Raw genomic sequence first — 14,619 nt, forward strand, 5'->3', positions numbered from 1 at the left:
CTTAGCGTACCATTTTCATATCTCGTGACCTTTAGTAATCAGTCAGCTACATTGCTTTCATAGCCGTTCTCTACCTCACCCAGAACATGGGTAATTTGTTTAATTTCTTTTATCCCTCATCCCCTCTACCATGTGCTAGGGGAGTTTTCCTGCAGTCTACTTTAAGGTAAGACCTTATGAAACTATCCCAATGGTTTTTAGATCCCCAACCCTTAGTATCAGTCTGTAATACTCATGGAACCCTGGTAGAGTGGCAGAGCAGTCGGGCATATCATAAGAGGAAGATGTGAGCTGTAGAGCAGTACACAGAACCTAGTTAGTAATGCAATTCAAAGATACACTTATACCAATAAATGTAATAAAATATAGAATTATTATATTTGCACAAAATATGCTATAATTGCATAGTAAATTGAACCAAAACGCACACAAATACTTTTAGATACTTTTCAAAGGCCAGTGCTTAGTTTGTAGTTGCTTGCGCTTACAAGTATTACAGCGTTTGACACTAATGACAGTTCTACCGTATTATCAGTACGATCATGCACTCGCGTAAAACAGAAGAAATACGGTAATAACAATTAGTAAGCAAAACCACAAAAGATGCTCTTTTAGGAAGGAAAACCGTTGGTTAGTCAAATACTAGCAGAGCTTAAGGTTGTAGAGGCAGTTTCTTTGCACAGCAAGACGTTTAAAGTGCAATTCGTACCACTAGCTAAAAGGCACTTCAGAGAGGTCTCAAAGTCTTGTGAAGCAGTAGAACAAAAGTTCCTGTGGATACTTTATAGTCTCTAGGTTAACGATGCTGGAAGATTAACACTGAGCCAGAGACCCTGTTAAAGGACTCGCAAAAAGCGACACGAGCAGCAGCTTGGGTCAGAGGTAAGAGGGGGGTTACCCTGGACACCTCTATGTGCACTAAATGCTCTGGAGCAACTTTTCGGATTACGGTAAGCAATACCTTTTCTCCCCACAGTACATTAGGTTTGAAGAAATGTTTGTGGCTGGATTCTCCTTGTTGTGGCAGCATTGGACCCATTCTGGATTCCTTGGTCTGGTGACAAAAGGCATAACAATGGACGGGAACTCTCAGAGGCAGCCTCGAGTGAGGACCTAAGGCATGGACTTCTTGAGCTTCTCTGGTCAATCTGCGGTTTTGGTGCTTTTTCTGCAGCACCAACAAAGGACCCGATTCGCCCGGTCAATCTTCTTTGATTCCTGGAGTCTAGCACCCTGGAGACGGGACCTGGATGAGTGAGATTGTGTCTCTGGAGGTTCACCTTTCACCTGAAGCTCAGCAAAGACTTGGACTGATTTGCTCTTTCTAAGACGATGCACTTCAATTGGGTTGGAGGTCTCCTGGTATTCGCGGTCCGCAGGTCTGGAGAGTCACAGCACCTCGGATAGCCCAGATTGGAGTTCGCCTTGGGACGTGGTGTTCCCACCAGCCAAAGGGAAGCAGTCCTCTTCCTAGTTCCTCTGCCACACAGAAAATGGGGTTAGGACAGCAGTGGTCGCTTCACGGTGGGTGTTGCGAAGGGTCTGCACGAGTCTCCGATCGTTTTCTTCGTTACTTGAGTTTCCAGTGGTCGACTTGCCTTTCACCTCAGGAACCTCACCTTTTATTCAGTTTCAGCACACACTCCTCTGCAATCTCTCAAAGCAGTTTACAGAAAGTGGCGGGTGGCTGTCCAGTAAGGACAGCCAGACCCGCAGTGGGAGCTCATTCCATTCAGGCAGGGGAGTGAAAAACTCCTCCCCACTTCCTGCCTGCCCAGAGACACTGGAGCCTAGGCGTCGACACCGAAGGGGTTCCCGCCAAAGGCAAAGCTCACACAGATCTCCGCCTCCAAGAATGGTAAAAGGACTAACAAAGGCCATCCACACAAGAAATGCTGAAAAAAAGACAGTAGCCTCCATGTTAGAACATAGGTGACCCTATTGTCCATAACCGTGATTGTGAACACAGTGTGCCGTAATAAATAGCACAATACTTGGTAGAACACGTCCATTACCACCAGCCATAACTGTAGGCTTGTCCCTATGACTAGAAAGTCATAGGAGCAGAGCAAAGGGGTATACTAGACAATCCTTTAGCCCTCCACCTAAGGTGGTGTGTGCTAATCTCTCATTAGAAGTTTTAGGAAGGATGCAAAATATCTCTCTGTCCTTAAGAACAGTAGTTATAAGGAATTAAGAAACACCGATAAATATAGGATCCCAAAGGGTTCCCAGCAACATTGCACAAAGGGTGCTTTGTGCTAACAGATGCCTTTTAAGAGATATGGAGGAAAGCAGACTCCATAGAATAAGTTAAAATAAAAAGAACAGAGTTCTCAAACGTCAGACCAAATAAGAATGAATGAGGCGAAAAAGGTTCTGAAGTCTGGCAAAAAAGTGCTGGGTGGGGGGGGGGACTCTCTAGGAGAGGGGATCAAGCATAAAACTGATACATCTCCCCAACAGTTAACACGATGGGTGACGTGCTAGAGTGGAGGCAGCTTAAGTGAGGGACAGAGGCAGGTTAGTGGTGATAGAATATTTTTTAGCTAGGCAGATGAGAGGTAGGTTAATAGGGTAACTTGGAGGCGAGGAGGTAGGCTTTTAGTTTTGAACAAATCCATGTAGATGTCCAGGGAAGAGAATTCCATATAAGTGGAGCAACAACGGAAGGAGCAAAAGCGAGAGTAAGCTCAGGGAGGGCTCAGGGTGTGTGCAACACACCCACTGCTCTCTGTATAACTGTGTTGACTTGTATTATATGTTGTATTTGTTCAAAAGTTCTGACCCCTGTCATGGTATATCTTGACACTAGGATTAGTAATATGTTCAATATGTGTACCTAACTCCAAGCAATGCATCTTGGAAAATTAACTCCTGTAACCTTACATTACCGTTGAATTGCAAAAATGTTCTGCGTTTCCTCAGTAGACATTTATGTGATTGTTTTGAACTATATTGAACATTTTGAAAGAATTGGTGCTCTTTTGTTCCACTGACCCGTTCAATTGTGTCTGATGACAATTTAAGCCTCCTAGGCAGAATAGGGTCACAACCAGGAGCCCTTTCGTATAGGCTGGAGAAAAGAAGACCTAGCAAAGAAAAATACTTTTCCAGAGCACTTTCCTCCTCAAACAAGGCACACATAAGCAATAGAAAAACAAAACAAAACAGTCCTGAAATTGACTTGTGTGAACACTAATCTGGTTCCTATCCCCAGGTTGCTAGAAAATAGAAATGGAACCGGGGTACAGAACCCAAGCAAGAAATTGAGCTGAGCGTTGGGTCATTTCAAAAGGGGTGTGTGAGCAGGCTAACATTTCAGTTATTTCAGGTAACCAAGCAGTGGCTGTTCAGAGATGCCCCTAAAGAGTATCTGCACTTTAAAATGTGACCTTTCTGAAACTTAATGTCATAGAATCGCTCAGTTGCGTTTACTGTCTTACATCCCCACGTATCTTATCTGATAAGATTGGTATGCTTTTATTGACCTTGCTTCAGGATAGTCTCCAAATGGAGTCAACACATGGAAGAAAGAAACCAAGCAATGGTGAGTGGCTTTTAAAGCTCTTCTGCAAAGTCTTGAGTCTGCCCCATCCAAGACCTAGTGTATATTGCAATAGATTAATCTTTCATTGCAGCAAGAGATCATTGTAGAGTGAGCTGTTCAGAAGGCAGAAATACTTGCTTGATGTACATATGATGGTATTCACCAACAAGATAAAATAAACGGTTGGAATACTGGCTGAATTGCCATTCTGGCTCAGTAAAACCTATTGCTGGTATTATTTTATCCTGTTTTCTCTTTTCACAACTGACTGGAAAAGGCAACCAAATAGAAGTTTGTTTTTGGTCGGTAGCGGGCAAAGGAAGGTGGCAGAGCAACGCCTAGTGAAGCTGTCAATCGACGCAGGATCGAACATCAAGACAATATGGGGTACAGACAGGAAGAGCGGTGGTAGTTTGCTGCCTTGTTCATTTCTAAAACTAGGTCCTGTGACGAATTTGACGGCTTCATCACTGATTACCTGGAAGGAAGCATCTCTTATGTGGCCAGGGAAAGGTAGAAGCTACCTAACTCTGGGGGTGGCTATCTGCGGGCGGGCCACATGAGCGAGGACACGCTTCAGGGAGACAGTAAGAAACTGTATCAAGCTAACCCTTCATTCATACTTTTTAGTGATAAACACATGCCTTTGCAACAGTCCTGCATGGCCTATTGTAGCATAGATACGGATTTCCCCAGTTGCTCTAGCCCAAAACCTTTTTTACCCCCTAACCCAACTTTTGGTATTACTCGGACGAGGAAGAGGGATGAAATGATGAGGATAACAAGACATGCCAAACCATTGCTGCGGTCTAGTCTTTGGAAACTGTAGCGAAAGACCAGGAGGTTTTAAATTGACACCGGTGAACCTAATTGGAGAGAACATGAAGCAGAATGGGCGAATCGGAGAGTGGAGAGGCACCTTTCTTGTGTGGACATTGTGGAAGACGCCAAAGGCGAGCAGACTGCAGGGTGCCGTGTGGAGGCCAACTGACAGTGTGCTGAGCAATTGCCAGGTCGGGAGAAGTTCACGGTTTGCTGATTACGGGCTGCCTGAGCTGCCGAGGACAGAAGAAAGCAAGATGGGAACAACTCACTGGGAGCGCAGACGCTGGGGAAACACAAAATGCACTGAAGATGCAAGCCATAACTGGCAAGCCGAGAGGGAGAGAAAGTACTGGTAACCAGGGCAGAGTGAAATGTTGTGTACCGCGTACTACACGATTAGGCCTAAGTAAAGGCAGAACACTTCTTACTGATATGAACATTGTTGAAAGAGCAAGCCTAAATGAAAGCAGAACAATTCTTACCGATACAAGTATTTACTGCAGGAGCAAACCTGAAGAAAAGCAATACTGATAACATACATTGTGGAAGGAAAAAGCCTAAATAAAAGCAGTACAATTATTACGTACATTGTCGAGAGAAGGCGCCTAAGCAGCAAAGTTATTTCACATGTAAATGGTGCTAAGAGCAGGAGCCAAAACAAAGGCAGTGGAAGGAAGGGTTGCTGACCCAATACTGGAGAATTGCCGTGAAAGAGAAGGTGAACAAAGAGTGGAAAATCCCTGCCAGGTTAGTGAACCTGGCAAACAGTGAGTGTGGGACTCGAACACAAGCAAGGAAGTGAACACACCCCTGGCAGGCGAATATACCAGGGTGAGGAAGGATTGTAAAAGCTTGGGGGTCAGAACCCCTATATGAGGATGTGGATTACAAATACGGGAGGATCTGTGCCCCTTTAAAGATACTGTACTTTGATGCAAGTGAACTGTGTGATTTGGAGGAGATTCAAGGGAAGAGCTTTCCACCTTGAACCACTTGGAACCGTGAAAGTATTTTCAACACTACTGCAAGAAAGGTGCAGGGGGTGGAGAGCCTATATATGAAAGCGGATCACAGATGAGTGCACACCCATGCCCCTTTAAGGATTTAAGAGACCTGTTGTGATAACTATGCAGAAAGGGAAAGGCCTTATCCCTAAAAGGAATAAAAGTACTAAGAGAAGAAATGTGATAATGGACCCCTGGCAGGCAAGTAAAACTGGGGGAAAAAGAACAAGTGAATAAATAATTTGTGGGATAGCGACACAGGCGGTGGAGCTGCATGCGTTGAAAGAGGCAACGCTACAGTGTGGATAGAAAAGAAACCTCAAGGAGAGAAGCATCTTCTTGGGAAACATTGGAACATAATTGGGTGCATCGGAAGTACCAAAATGATTGAGAGAAACCAGAAGAAACATGGGGGAAGGGAGAACTGATATTTCTCGGTGGAACAATAATTATTTTCTTTTGTGCACCTAAGAACTTAGTTCTGAAATTCAGCAATAAGCTATACCTCTGGCTCAGTGAAATCCCCATTTACATGGTATATTCTGTTTAGCATGACAGGACGGAGGACACTTTATTTGTTTGACATCCTGATACAGACCTTCATTAGTTTTATTGAGGCAGGGAAACCCCTCATAGACAAAGGGACAGGTAGGATTTCCCCAACCTCTATTATTTTGGCAATAAAAGTTTGTAACCAAAAACTCAACCTAACACTGTCAGAATTTTATGGCATTTCTCATTAATAACTAAAGGCAAGATTTTCCAGAATTGTATTGCTGCAAGTAAAGTGTGACAATGAGACATGAATTCCTGGTACTTTAGGTGTTGTCCTAACTTTTAAGCGAAAACTTCCTTTAGCACTTACTAGAGTGGGTCGAAACTATGAGATGAAGACGTGCAGACCATGCATTGGTGCCTACTGTAGCAGGGAAGTTGGTTTAAAGGTGGAGACGGTGCATACAGCAGACCATGTCCCAGAAGCCCAACTGAATGGACTAGTTTCACCAACCATCTTGCAGGATTAATGTGACATGAGGGGTGAAGTACATACTGCAGCTAAAAAGGCATCTTAGCTGAAGTACAGGGACGGTACCCAGGCCTTTTAATTATTTCACTTGACAGGGGCCACGAGCATCAGGGGGTCCGATCACAACTGCTCCCATGTTGGCAGTTTTATGACACGGAAATCTTTTCCTTCCTATATCACTGTTGTTGTGGGGCTTTAAATGTGTGCTTAGCGGCGCTTGCTTATAAGCTGTTTGCTGGAACCCTTCAGGCTGTCACTTCCCTTGGGGTGTACAAAATTGGTCTTATCGTGTTACCTTTTTAACACCAGTTTCATCACATAACCGTGCTGACAAAACAGGATGAGTAGCTTTTCAGTGGGCTTTTAGTGGTACAAATACCTGCTGGCCAGCCCTTTTGTGATAATCTATTAACCCCGGCTGTATTTCTTTGTTTCCATTAAGTTTGCACCCCATGTGGGCCTCAACTATTGTTTTCTGCTCAAAGCAATGGGTGGTCAACCATTGTTTAAAATAGCCACCCGCCCCCTCCCCAATGAGTCCCAACACATCTTCAGCCAGGACTGCTGAAGTAGCAGTCTTGCTGGTCACTGCTGATGGGTAAATGACCATAGTGATGCAGAGGCACACATGAAGGGGTCAGGAGAAAATCCCTTTTTTCCATTTAATGGGAGTTCACCATAAGTGAGCATTTCCCTTTTCATCTAAAACTCCCACAAAAGGAAGACCGGTCCCAAAATCATGTATAGTATTCCACCAACGAAGAACAATAGATACCAGTACTCTCACATTGTATTTGTAAATGGCAAGCTGACCATGAAAACTCATTTTCATCTGACAGAAAATGGATGATCAGAGGGCACCACTGTATTTATTCAGACTATAGTAATACAAAATAGTAACTTCTATTTGGTCCACACCAGAAATCCCCTTGAACTAGGGACCTTTGGCCAATTTACAAAATATATTTACCGGATACTTCCTAGTCTGCAACTTGGTGGACCCTTAATGGTCAAAGCCATGGTCATGTTGTATTGGAATAACGCTCTTTTGCAAAATAGATCACACAAATGTACCCATAATTCTTGTTCACTGCTGCAATTTCAATCCTCAGTTTTGTAAAATCACTTTATTATGCATGTAGATCCAAATCGCAGGCTTTAATTGTACATCCTGGTAGGTCTGACAAAGGGGACTGACAAAAGGATATCACCTTTTTATTGGTGACCAGAAAGGAGTCCCTAGATCGAAGATGTTTTACATAAGCTAAAGAAAACAATAAATCGGTGCTAGTCAGGAAGTCCCAAATTAATGTCAGTCTTCCCTCTCAAAACCTACTCTAACCTAACGCCAACCTGTTTCTCTAGAAAGAAAGAAAACTCCAAGCTATTGCATAGATGAGGGTTACTTCACCCAGGGAGATGCTCGGGTGGCTGGCCTTTCCCGTAAAGTTCCATCTAGCTTCTGGTTGCTCAATAAAATACACAAAATGGCACAGTTTGTTCCAAAGAAAATAGTCTTTCAAGCCTTCTTTCGTGGTGGAAACAGGAATCTCCTCTGTTATTTGTCCCGTCTTCCGTCCAGGGAGAGATCAGGTGGACCTGGTTGGGTGTTTATTTACCGTTCACGAAAACGCCAGTTCTAGGGCTTCCTAGGCCTTCCTGTAGATTCAGTGGGGTAGATTTCCCTTCTCAGCCATGTGTGGCCTTCAGCCCTCTGTAGGTTATCCCCTTGAGGGTTTCTCTCCTTTGGTGTCGTCCGCAGGCTGTGGACTTCACAGCCTGGTGCAATATCCCTTTGTGGGTGTTTATCCAGTAGCCTCTTGTGGGCTGTGGGCTTCTCGAGCTGATGTACCCTTTTGTAGGGTTATGGCTCTGATAACCCCTCACAGGCTACATGATTCTCGAGCCAATGTGGCACTCCTTGGTGGGTGTTTCGATGGCAGTCTCTCGTGGGCTGCAGGCTCCTCGAGCCGGTGCAATACCCCGACGTGGGTGTGAGCTGCTTGGCGTTCCGTTCACTGGGGATGGAGGCTGTGCTTCCTGCCTCAGCTGTCCCTCTGTGTCTGGGCACTCCATTTATCAAAGCATCAGCGGTTTCACTGCTGCGTCCTCTGTACGGTTCCATGTGTTAATATTGCTGCAGAAATATCTCCATACAAGAATGGCGCGTTTTATTTGCGGCGTTATTATCCCATGGAACCTGCGGGGGACACCTCTGCAACCCCCGGTCCCATTTAAACCTAATATTAACCCCATCAATAATATCGCCTATGCCATTTCCCGACGGCTATATGGGGATATTTTACCACCAAACCTGTGGGAAGACATCAGAATTGGTATAGTTTGGGGAAAAAAGTGATCTAGATGGACCAACAAGGCTGGCCACCTAGCTCTCAATCCCACAGTTTAAGAAGTGCCCCCAACAGGTAGCAGATTAAGTACTGCAGTGTACTGCCTAACATTCAAGCCATCAAGTTAATTATCATAAATTATCATAAATCTCTGCCTTGGCATTGTTGCTTGGTGGGGCAAACCAGGAAAGACAAATCATCACAGGTAATAACACCTTCCTTTCGAGCTATAGTTCTGATCTTCTCCTTGGTGTAAAAGCATTGATTTCTGAGAAGATCTGGCATGTGTTTGTTATGCTTTTGAAAGGCAGCATTCACTGTTTAAATAACCCGGTTCCGTCCAAAGTTTTCAAATTAATTATATGGTTTTCCCTGGAACGCCCCATAGCCATATTTTGTCAGTGGGAATGATCATCATCTTGAGCTTTGTCCGTCATGCTTTGTAATCTTTCCTCCAACTACAATAGTCGTAGGGAAAGAGCAGCCTCTTGTGGCCCTGGACCCACTGATGTGCCCCACCTCTTCAATTTTTTTTACATCAAGAGCAAGTCCGCAAGGGGGTTTCTGGTCTTATTTGGGAATTTGGAAAGCTTTTTTCTTATTTATTGCCGTTCCCAAAAGAATGACTGGACAATTATCCTGGAAAGTATGCAAAGGACCATTTTTAATGTTCATTATGTTTTGCACTGTTAGTTAAATTAAATATTTCAACGCCCATAGTTTCCCACCAAACCTGTGGGAAGACATCAGAATTGGTTTAGTTTGGGGAAAAAAGTGATCTAGATGCACCAACAAGGCTGACCACCTAGCTCTCAATCACACAGTTTAAGAAGTGCCCCTAACAAGTAACAAATTAAGTACCAGCTGCAGTGTACTGCCTAACAGGAAGGGGACTGTTTTCTTGATCATCAGCACCACGTCAATCTGAAAGATATTCAAGGAATCTACAGCAGAATCCTGTTATCATTGGTATCTAAGGTCTTAGGCGGGCCCATAAACAATGAAATCCCCTGACACTGACTGACCAGATCTATCACACAAATGTGCACGCACCAATAGCGGTCTCCACTGTATACCTGATAATGCTGATATAATTGCCCCCCCACCACCCCTCACAAATCAGTAGTAGAAACTAAAGTGCCGTTTGTGTAGCCTTTCCCCATCTTTGATTCTATAGGGTTCTCTTTAGTGGAGCCTTAAGAGCCTGGTTCACACTTTTGGAGCCCAACATTGAGAAATGTTTGCTCTTAATAATACAGTTCTGTATGAGAAATTGGAGCTATGAACAATAGGTCCCAATGTATGGGAAGCCCAAGCAGACATTGTTGTATTCTAATGCCTTTATTAGAAGTGCACTGTATACTAGAGAAGTACATGTAGAGTAATGGCTGTAGTCAACAGCAGTATCCGTTAATGGGTGGAACAAAAATAGACCTCTTCCGCAGCCCCATCTGTCAAAGCCTGTTTACGCATAAACTTATCACATTTTGCCCACAAATCCTTGGACTTTCCTCCAGCATCATATACATTCCTCTAGATGCCTTCCTGCACATCCCACCAGGATAGACTTTAAAGCAACTTTCCAACCCCAGCAGTGCATTCCTCATCCATGTGACTACAATTTGTTTTCCTGCCAATATAGTGATTTTCACAAATCTGCATGTTCGATTTTTTTTTTTTTTAAGGTTGTCGTGTAACCTCTACAACTGGTTCGATTAGATGAGTGCAGAAAATGAATCCTTGAACTTTAATAAGTCTGGTTGTTCCCATGCCAGATGTATTCTGCGTGATCCCATTTAAATGAGATGCAAGAGTCAGAAACTGTGCTATCACATTTGTTTTTATTCGTGTGTTGTATGTTTGATGCTTAAAATTAACATGTGCCTGTAATTCCTAGATGTAACATTTTGCAAGCCAAGATACTAATGTGATTAGACTGGAGAATATATGAAGGCCTGACCAAGGCTTGCCTCCAGTTCAAGGCTAACTGTAGGCTGAACTGCTGGTGGCAGCTCTTCCCAAATGTAGTATAACTGATGTACAAACATTTACACTGTTACATACATATTCATTATGTTCAAATAAACTTTAGTACGGCAGCAGCATAATATATCAAACAGTAAGTTTTTGAACGTGCCTCCTTTCTCCCATAGGTGTTTCGAAAAGACCTCATAAGTGCTATGAAAATACCAGACTCTCACCATGTTAATCCGGATGAATATTACCTCTTCGCTGATTCATGGAAGCAAGAGTGGGAAAAGGGTGTTCAGGTCCCAGCCAGTCCCGAAACAATTCCACAGGCTTCTCTCAGGTAATGAATGGCCTGTAGCAGACGCTCCGAAACATGTTTAACTATTGCAGTTGTTGCCAACTCGGTTTGAGTCTAAACTTGCCCATCAAGTTGATAAGGTTCTTGGTGTAGGAAATTAGTGTTTTGCATGCTGAAACTAAATGTCTTAAACATATTCAATCCAGGTCCTATACGTATTTCTTCTTCCTAGAATGAGACTTTATTAATAGTGAAGAGAGACGCATCCTATTGCTAAACTTAATTTTCAACCAGATGTTAAATGACTAATCAAAGTAAGGCACCGTCATTGAAATTAAGCATTTCAAATGACAAAATCAGTTCCGGGTGTACAAATACCCTGTTCAGACTTGTAACATTTAAAAATGCTGTTGACAGGCAATAAGGCTGGTTTGGTGGCATTTATAAAAATCAGTTGATGAATCTCATGTGAAGAAGTTGGGGAGTAGAATAACCTTGAATGGAAGGAGAGGAAAGGGATGCATGGAAGGATGCAGAAGAGGAAAGAAAGTGTCCTACATGGAACTAATTGTTATTCTAGTGTGACTATTCGGGAATGAAACTCGGACATAAGTTAGACACGTGTTGGCTATATACTTTTATTGATAAAACGGGGTTGGATAAATGCTTTGCACTCCCTGTACTAGAGGCGTTTCCCTACCTGAACTCTAAACTAAGGATCTGTCAGTGTTGGAATGTCCAAAACAAAACCGTCCTGTATCCAAAGTACTATTCTGACCCTCACAGGCTAAAGAAATTAACTTTAATGTTATGTTAGCAGAATTTGTAAAGCGCAACGGCCGCCCGAGGACATCTTGGTGCTAAAGGGATCATAGGTAACCAGCAAAACAGACCCAGATTTGAATTGGAAAGGAAGAGGCTTTAAAAAGTGACGAAAGGAGAAATGGTTATCCACAGCCCAGATGGCAAATGGAAGAGAATTCCAAGCTTTCGCTGCAGCAACGGAGAACACGCGTCCACCTATCCGTGCATATTTTATCTGGGGGACTTGAATCCTTAACGATGATTGAGAGCGAAATGCTCTAGAGGGGACAGCATCTTTCCTGAAGATATCCAGCCCCCAGTTTGTAGAAAGCTCTATGGACAATGCACAAAGATTTGAATAGCACACGTTTTCGAACAGGGAGCCAATGTAGCTGATGTAAAAAGGGGGACATGTGAGAGCCAAAATGAGGGTGAAGCACACAGCTCTTGCTGCCATATTCTGCAAGAGCTGAATTCAGTGAATTAGGTGGGCAGGTTGAGCCAAATGGAGGCCATTACAACAGTCGATTCCGCTCCATTACCAAGGCAGAGACAATAGGAGTATGAAATTGAGAAGGAATGTACGGCAGGAACTTGCGAAAGGTCCTTAACTTAAAGTGGCTGACTTGACCGATGGATGCCACCTGATCAGACATTGGCAAAGTGGCTGAGAGTGTAACACCCATATCTTTTTACTAGAATGGCTGGTATTGTACAAGGTACAAAACAAGCATGCCAGAAGTCAGGGGTCCAGAACGAAAGAGGGAAAGCAAAGCCAACAACCAGCACCTGTCTTAACTGTTTAGTTTCAGCCAGTTCCTGGTCATCCACCCACCCGCAGGCCTCCAAGCAATCCCTGAGCCGATCAGCCATATCAGGCCAAAATAGCCGCCTGTTTCTCAGCACCTCAGCTGGTTGGCTCCACAGTCCTCCCAACTTTCAAGTGAAAAGGAAAGTGCCTTTCACCTTCAGTGTTCCATAAATGTTCAAATAGCCAACAAAATAATTCCAACAAAGTCTCTGACGGATATTGCTCCTTACTCCTGAGGGTGTTTCCATTCCTCTGGATTCTTCATGTTTCTTGCAAATAAAAGTTCTTGTCTTTCCTTGTGATCAAAACCAAAAATCATACACAACTTTGTTTGGTCTTTGTTTCGTCAGGATACCTGGTATACTCGGCTACCAGGGTTTTTGCTCCCTCTTCTGTTAAACACAGCCCTTTTTCTAGTTCTGATATCGCTAAATCAGGAGCTCTTTAGCTTTGATACATTTCTTGTCAATGCCTGGTATACTCTCCTGCCAGGGTTTCTTGTATTCACACATTTGTAATTGCCGGGAATACTCTTCTGCCAGGGCTTGCCACTTGGGTGCCTTTGTCCACACCTTCACTCTTGATAATTCACCACATTAGCCTTACTGGCTAATTTGCTCTGTCCATTGTATACCGCCTTGTTAATATTTTGCTCACACTTCCACTCTTGGTGATTCACCACCTTAGCACTATTGGCTAATTCACTGTCCATTATGCATTGCCTTGTTTACTATATGCATATACGGCACATACTTGCCAACTTTGAAAGAGCCTTTGTTTTGGAGATGCACTTTCACTTTTTCTCTCTCGGGTTTTGTAATTGGCTCTTTCTCTGTTTTGTTATATTTAATTATTCACATTTGGCATGCTCACCAATACGCCCTGGTTTTCCCTTTGCTGCAGCAGGGCCTCACCTCATTTTCCTTCTCGCAGCCTGTCGGTAACCATTTTCAGGTACTTTCTTTTCTCGCGACCATCAGCTTTCCGCGTCTCTCCTTCCTGTGGTTCCAGCTGGGCTTCTCTGCTGCGCATAGGTCTCTGGTAGGTGTACTGCTGTTTTCCGACCCCAGGGAATGCCCAGGAGCCCTGCGCTGGCATCTGGCGTGTGCAGTCTTCTTTGCGCAGCCTTCTGTTTCTCAGCACCTGAGCTGGTTGGCTCTAGCCTGTCAGTCGCACAAAGAGGAGTAACCCGCTCCCACCAGCAGTTTATCTTAGTTTCTGGTGGTCTTGATTTAAATGTCCATAGCATTGGTGCATGCTCCCAGCAACCAGAGTGCTGATTGTGCTCTGCGCTTCTCTTGCTCTGCATTCCTCCATTCCTCTTCTTCACAGTGTTAAGGTGTTTCTGTGAACAGCAGTCCCTTTGTGGCAACTTGCATGAAAACGTTGGGTAAATGTTTCTAATAGGTTTGAGTGGCAAGTCAGTCATGGAGGACTCACATGGGGAGTTATAGCAGAGGGCCTTAGCTATTTAGGGATCACAATAGGCCATTAGTTTTACAAATGGGAGGTTCATCCTGGAAGGGGGATACCATGTCTCATCTGGCAAGTCACCCCCACTTCCATGAGGGCAGTCTCCCCCTCTGTAATCCTCCCTCAACTAGCCACCCCCAGGGTTCGGATCAGAGAGCGTCTGCCTCACCATGGCTCAAGAAAGGGAGGTTCCACCCATGGAACTAGTGATGACCCTGCAAGATTCATTACACTAGTTTCTTGATTGTTATTATTTGCAGAAGGAAAATAAGATTTTGTCGCAAATTTGATCTTCAAGTTGTCTGCGTAGGAGGTCCCCTTTTTCACTTCTAATTTATTGAAGATCTTGAGGTAGTAGCTACTTTTTGGGGACCTGGCGGGATGAATCGCCAAGGGGATAAACCCTTTTTTTCCCACCTTAGGATCTAAACTAATATTCATGAACATTCACTATTTCCTCCTTGGTGTGGAATTTCAGAGCATCATTTAATAATAGGATATTAGC

General features: G+C 43.8%; 1 protein-coding gene across 2 annotated transcripts in view; it reads left to right on the forward strand.

The window, feature by feature from the left end:
- Positions 1-14,619, forward strand: part of JADE3 (jade family PHD finger 3) — a 566,198-nt gene that overhangs the window by 311,872 nt on the left and 239,707 nt on the right. For both annotated transcript variants that reach the window (XM_069636617.1, XM_069636618.1), the window contains exon 4: positions 10,911-11,068. In XM_069636617.1, coding sequence (XP_069492718.1) covers positions 10,911-11,068 — 158 coding nt within the window. The remainder of the gene's footprint in view (positions 1-10,910; positions 11,069-14,619) is intronic.

The sequence above is a fragment of the Ambystoma mexicanum genome, chromosome 7p (assembly GCF_040938575.1).
Source record: "Ambystoma mexicanum isolate Mex_15411 chromosome 7p, UKY_AmexF1_1, whole genome shotgun sequence".
Lineage (NCBI taxonomy): Eukaryota > Metazoa > Chordata > Amphibia > Caudata > Ambystomatidae > Ambystoma > Ambystoma mexicanum.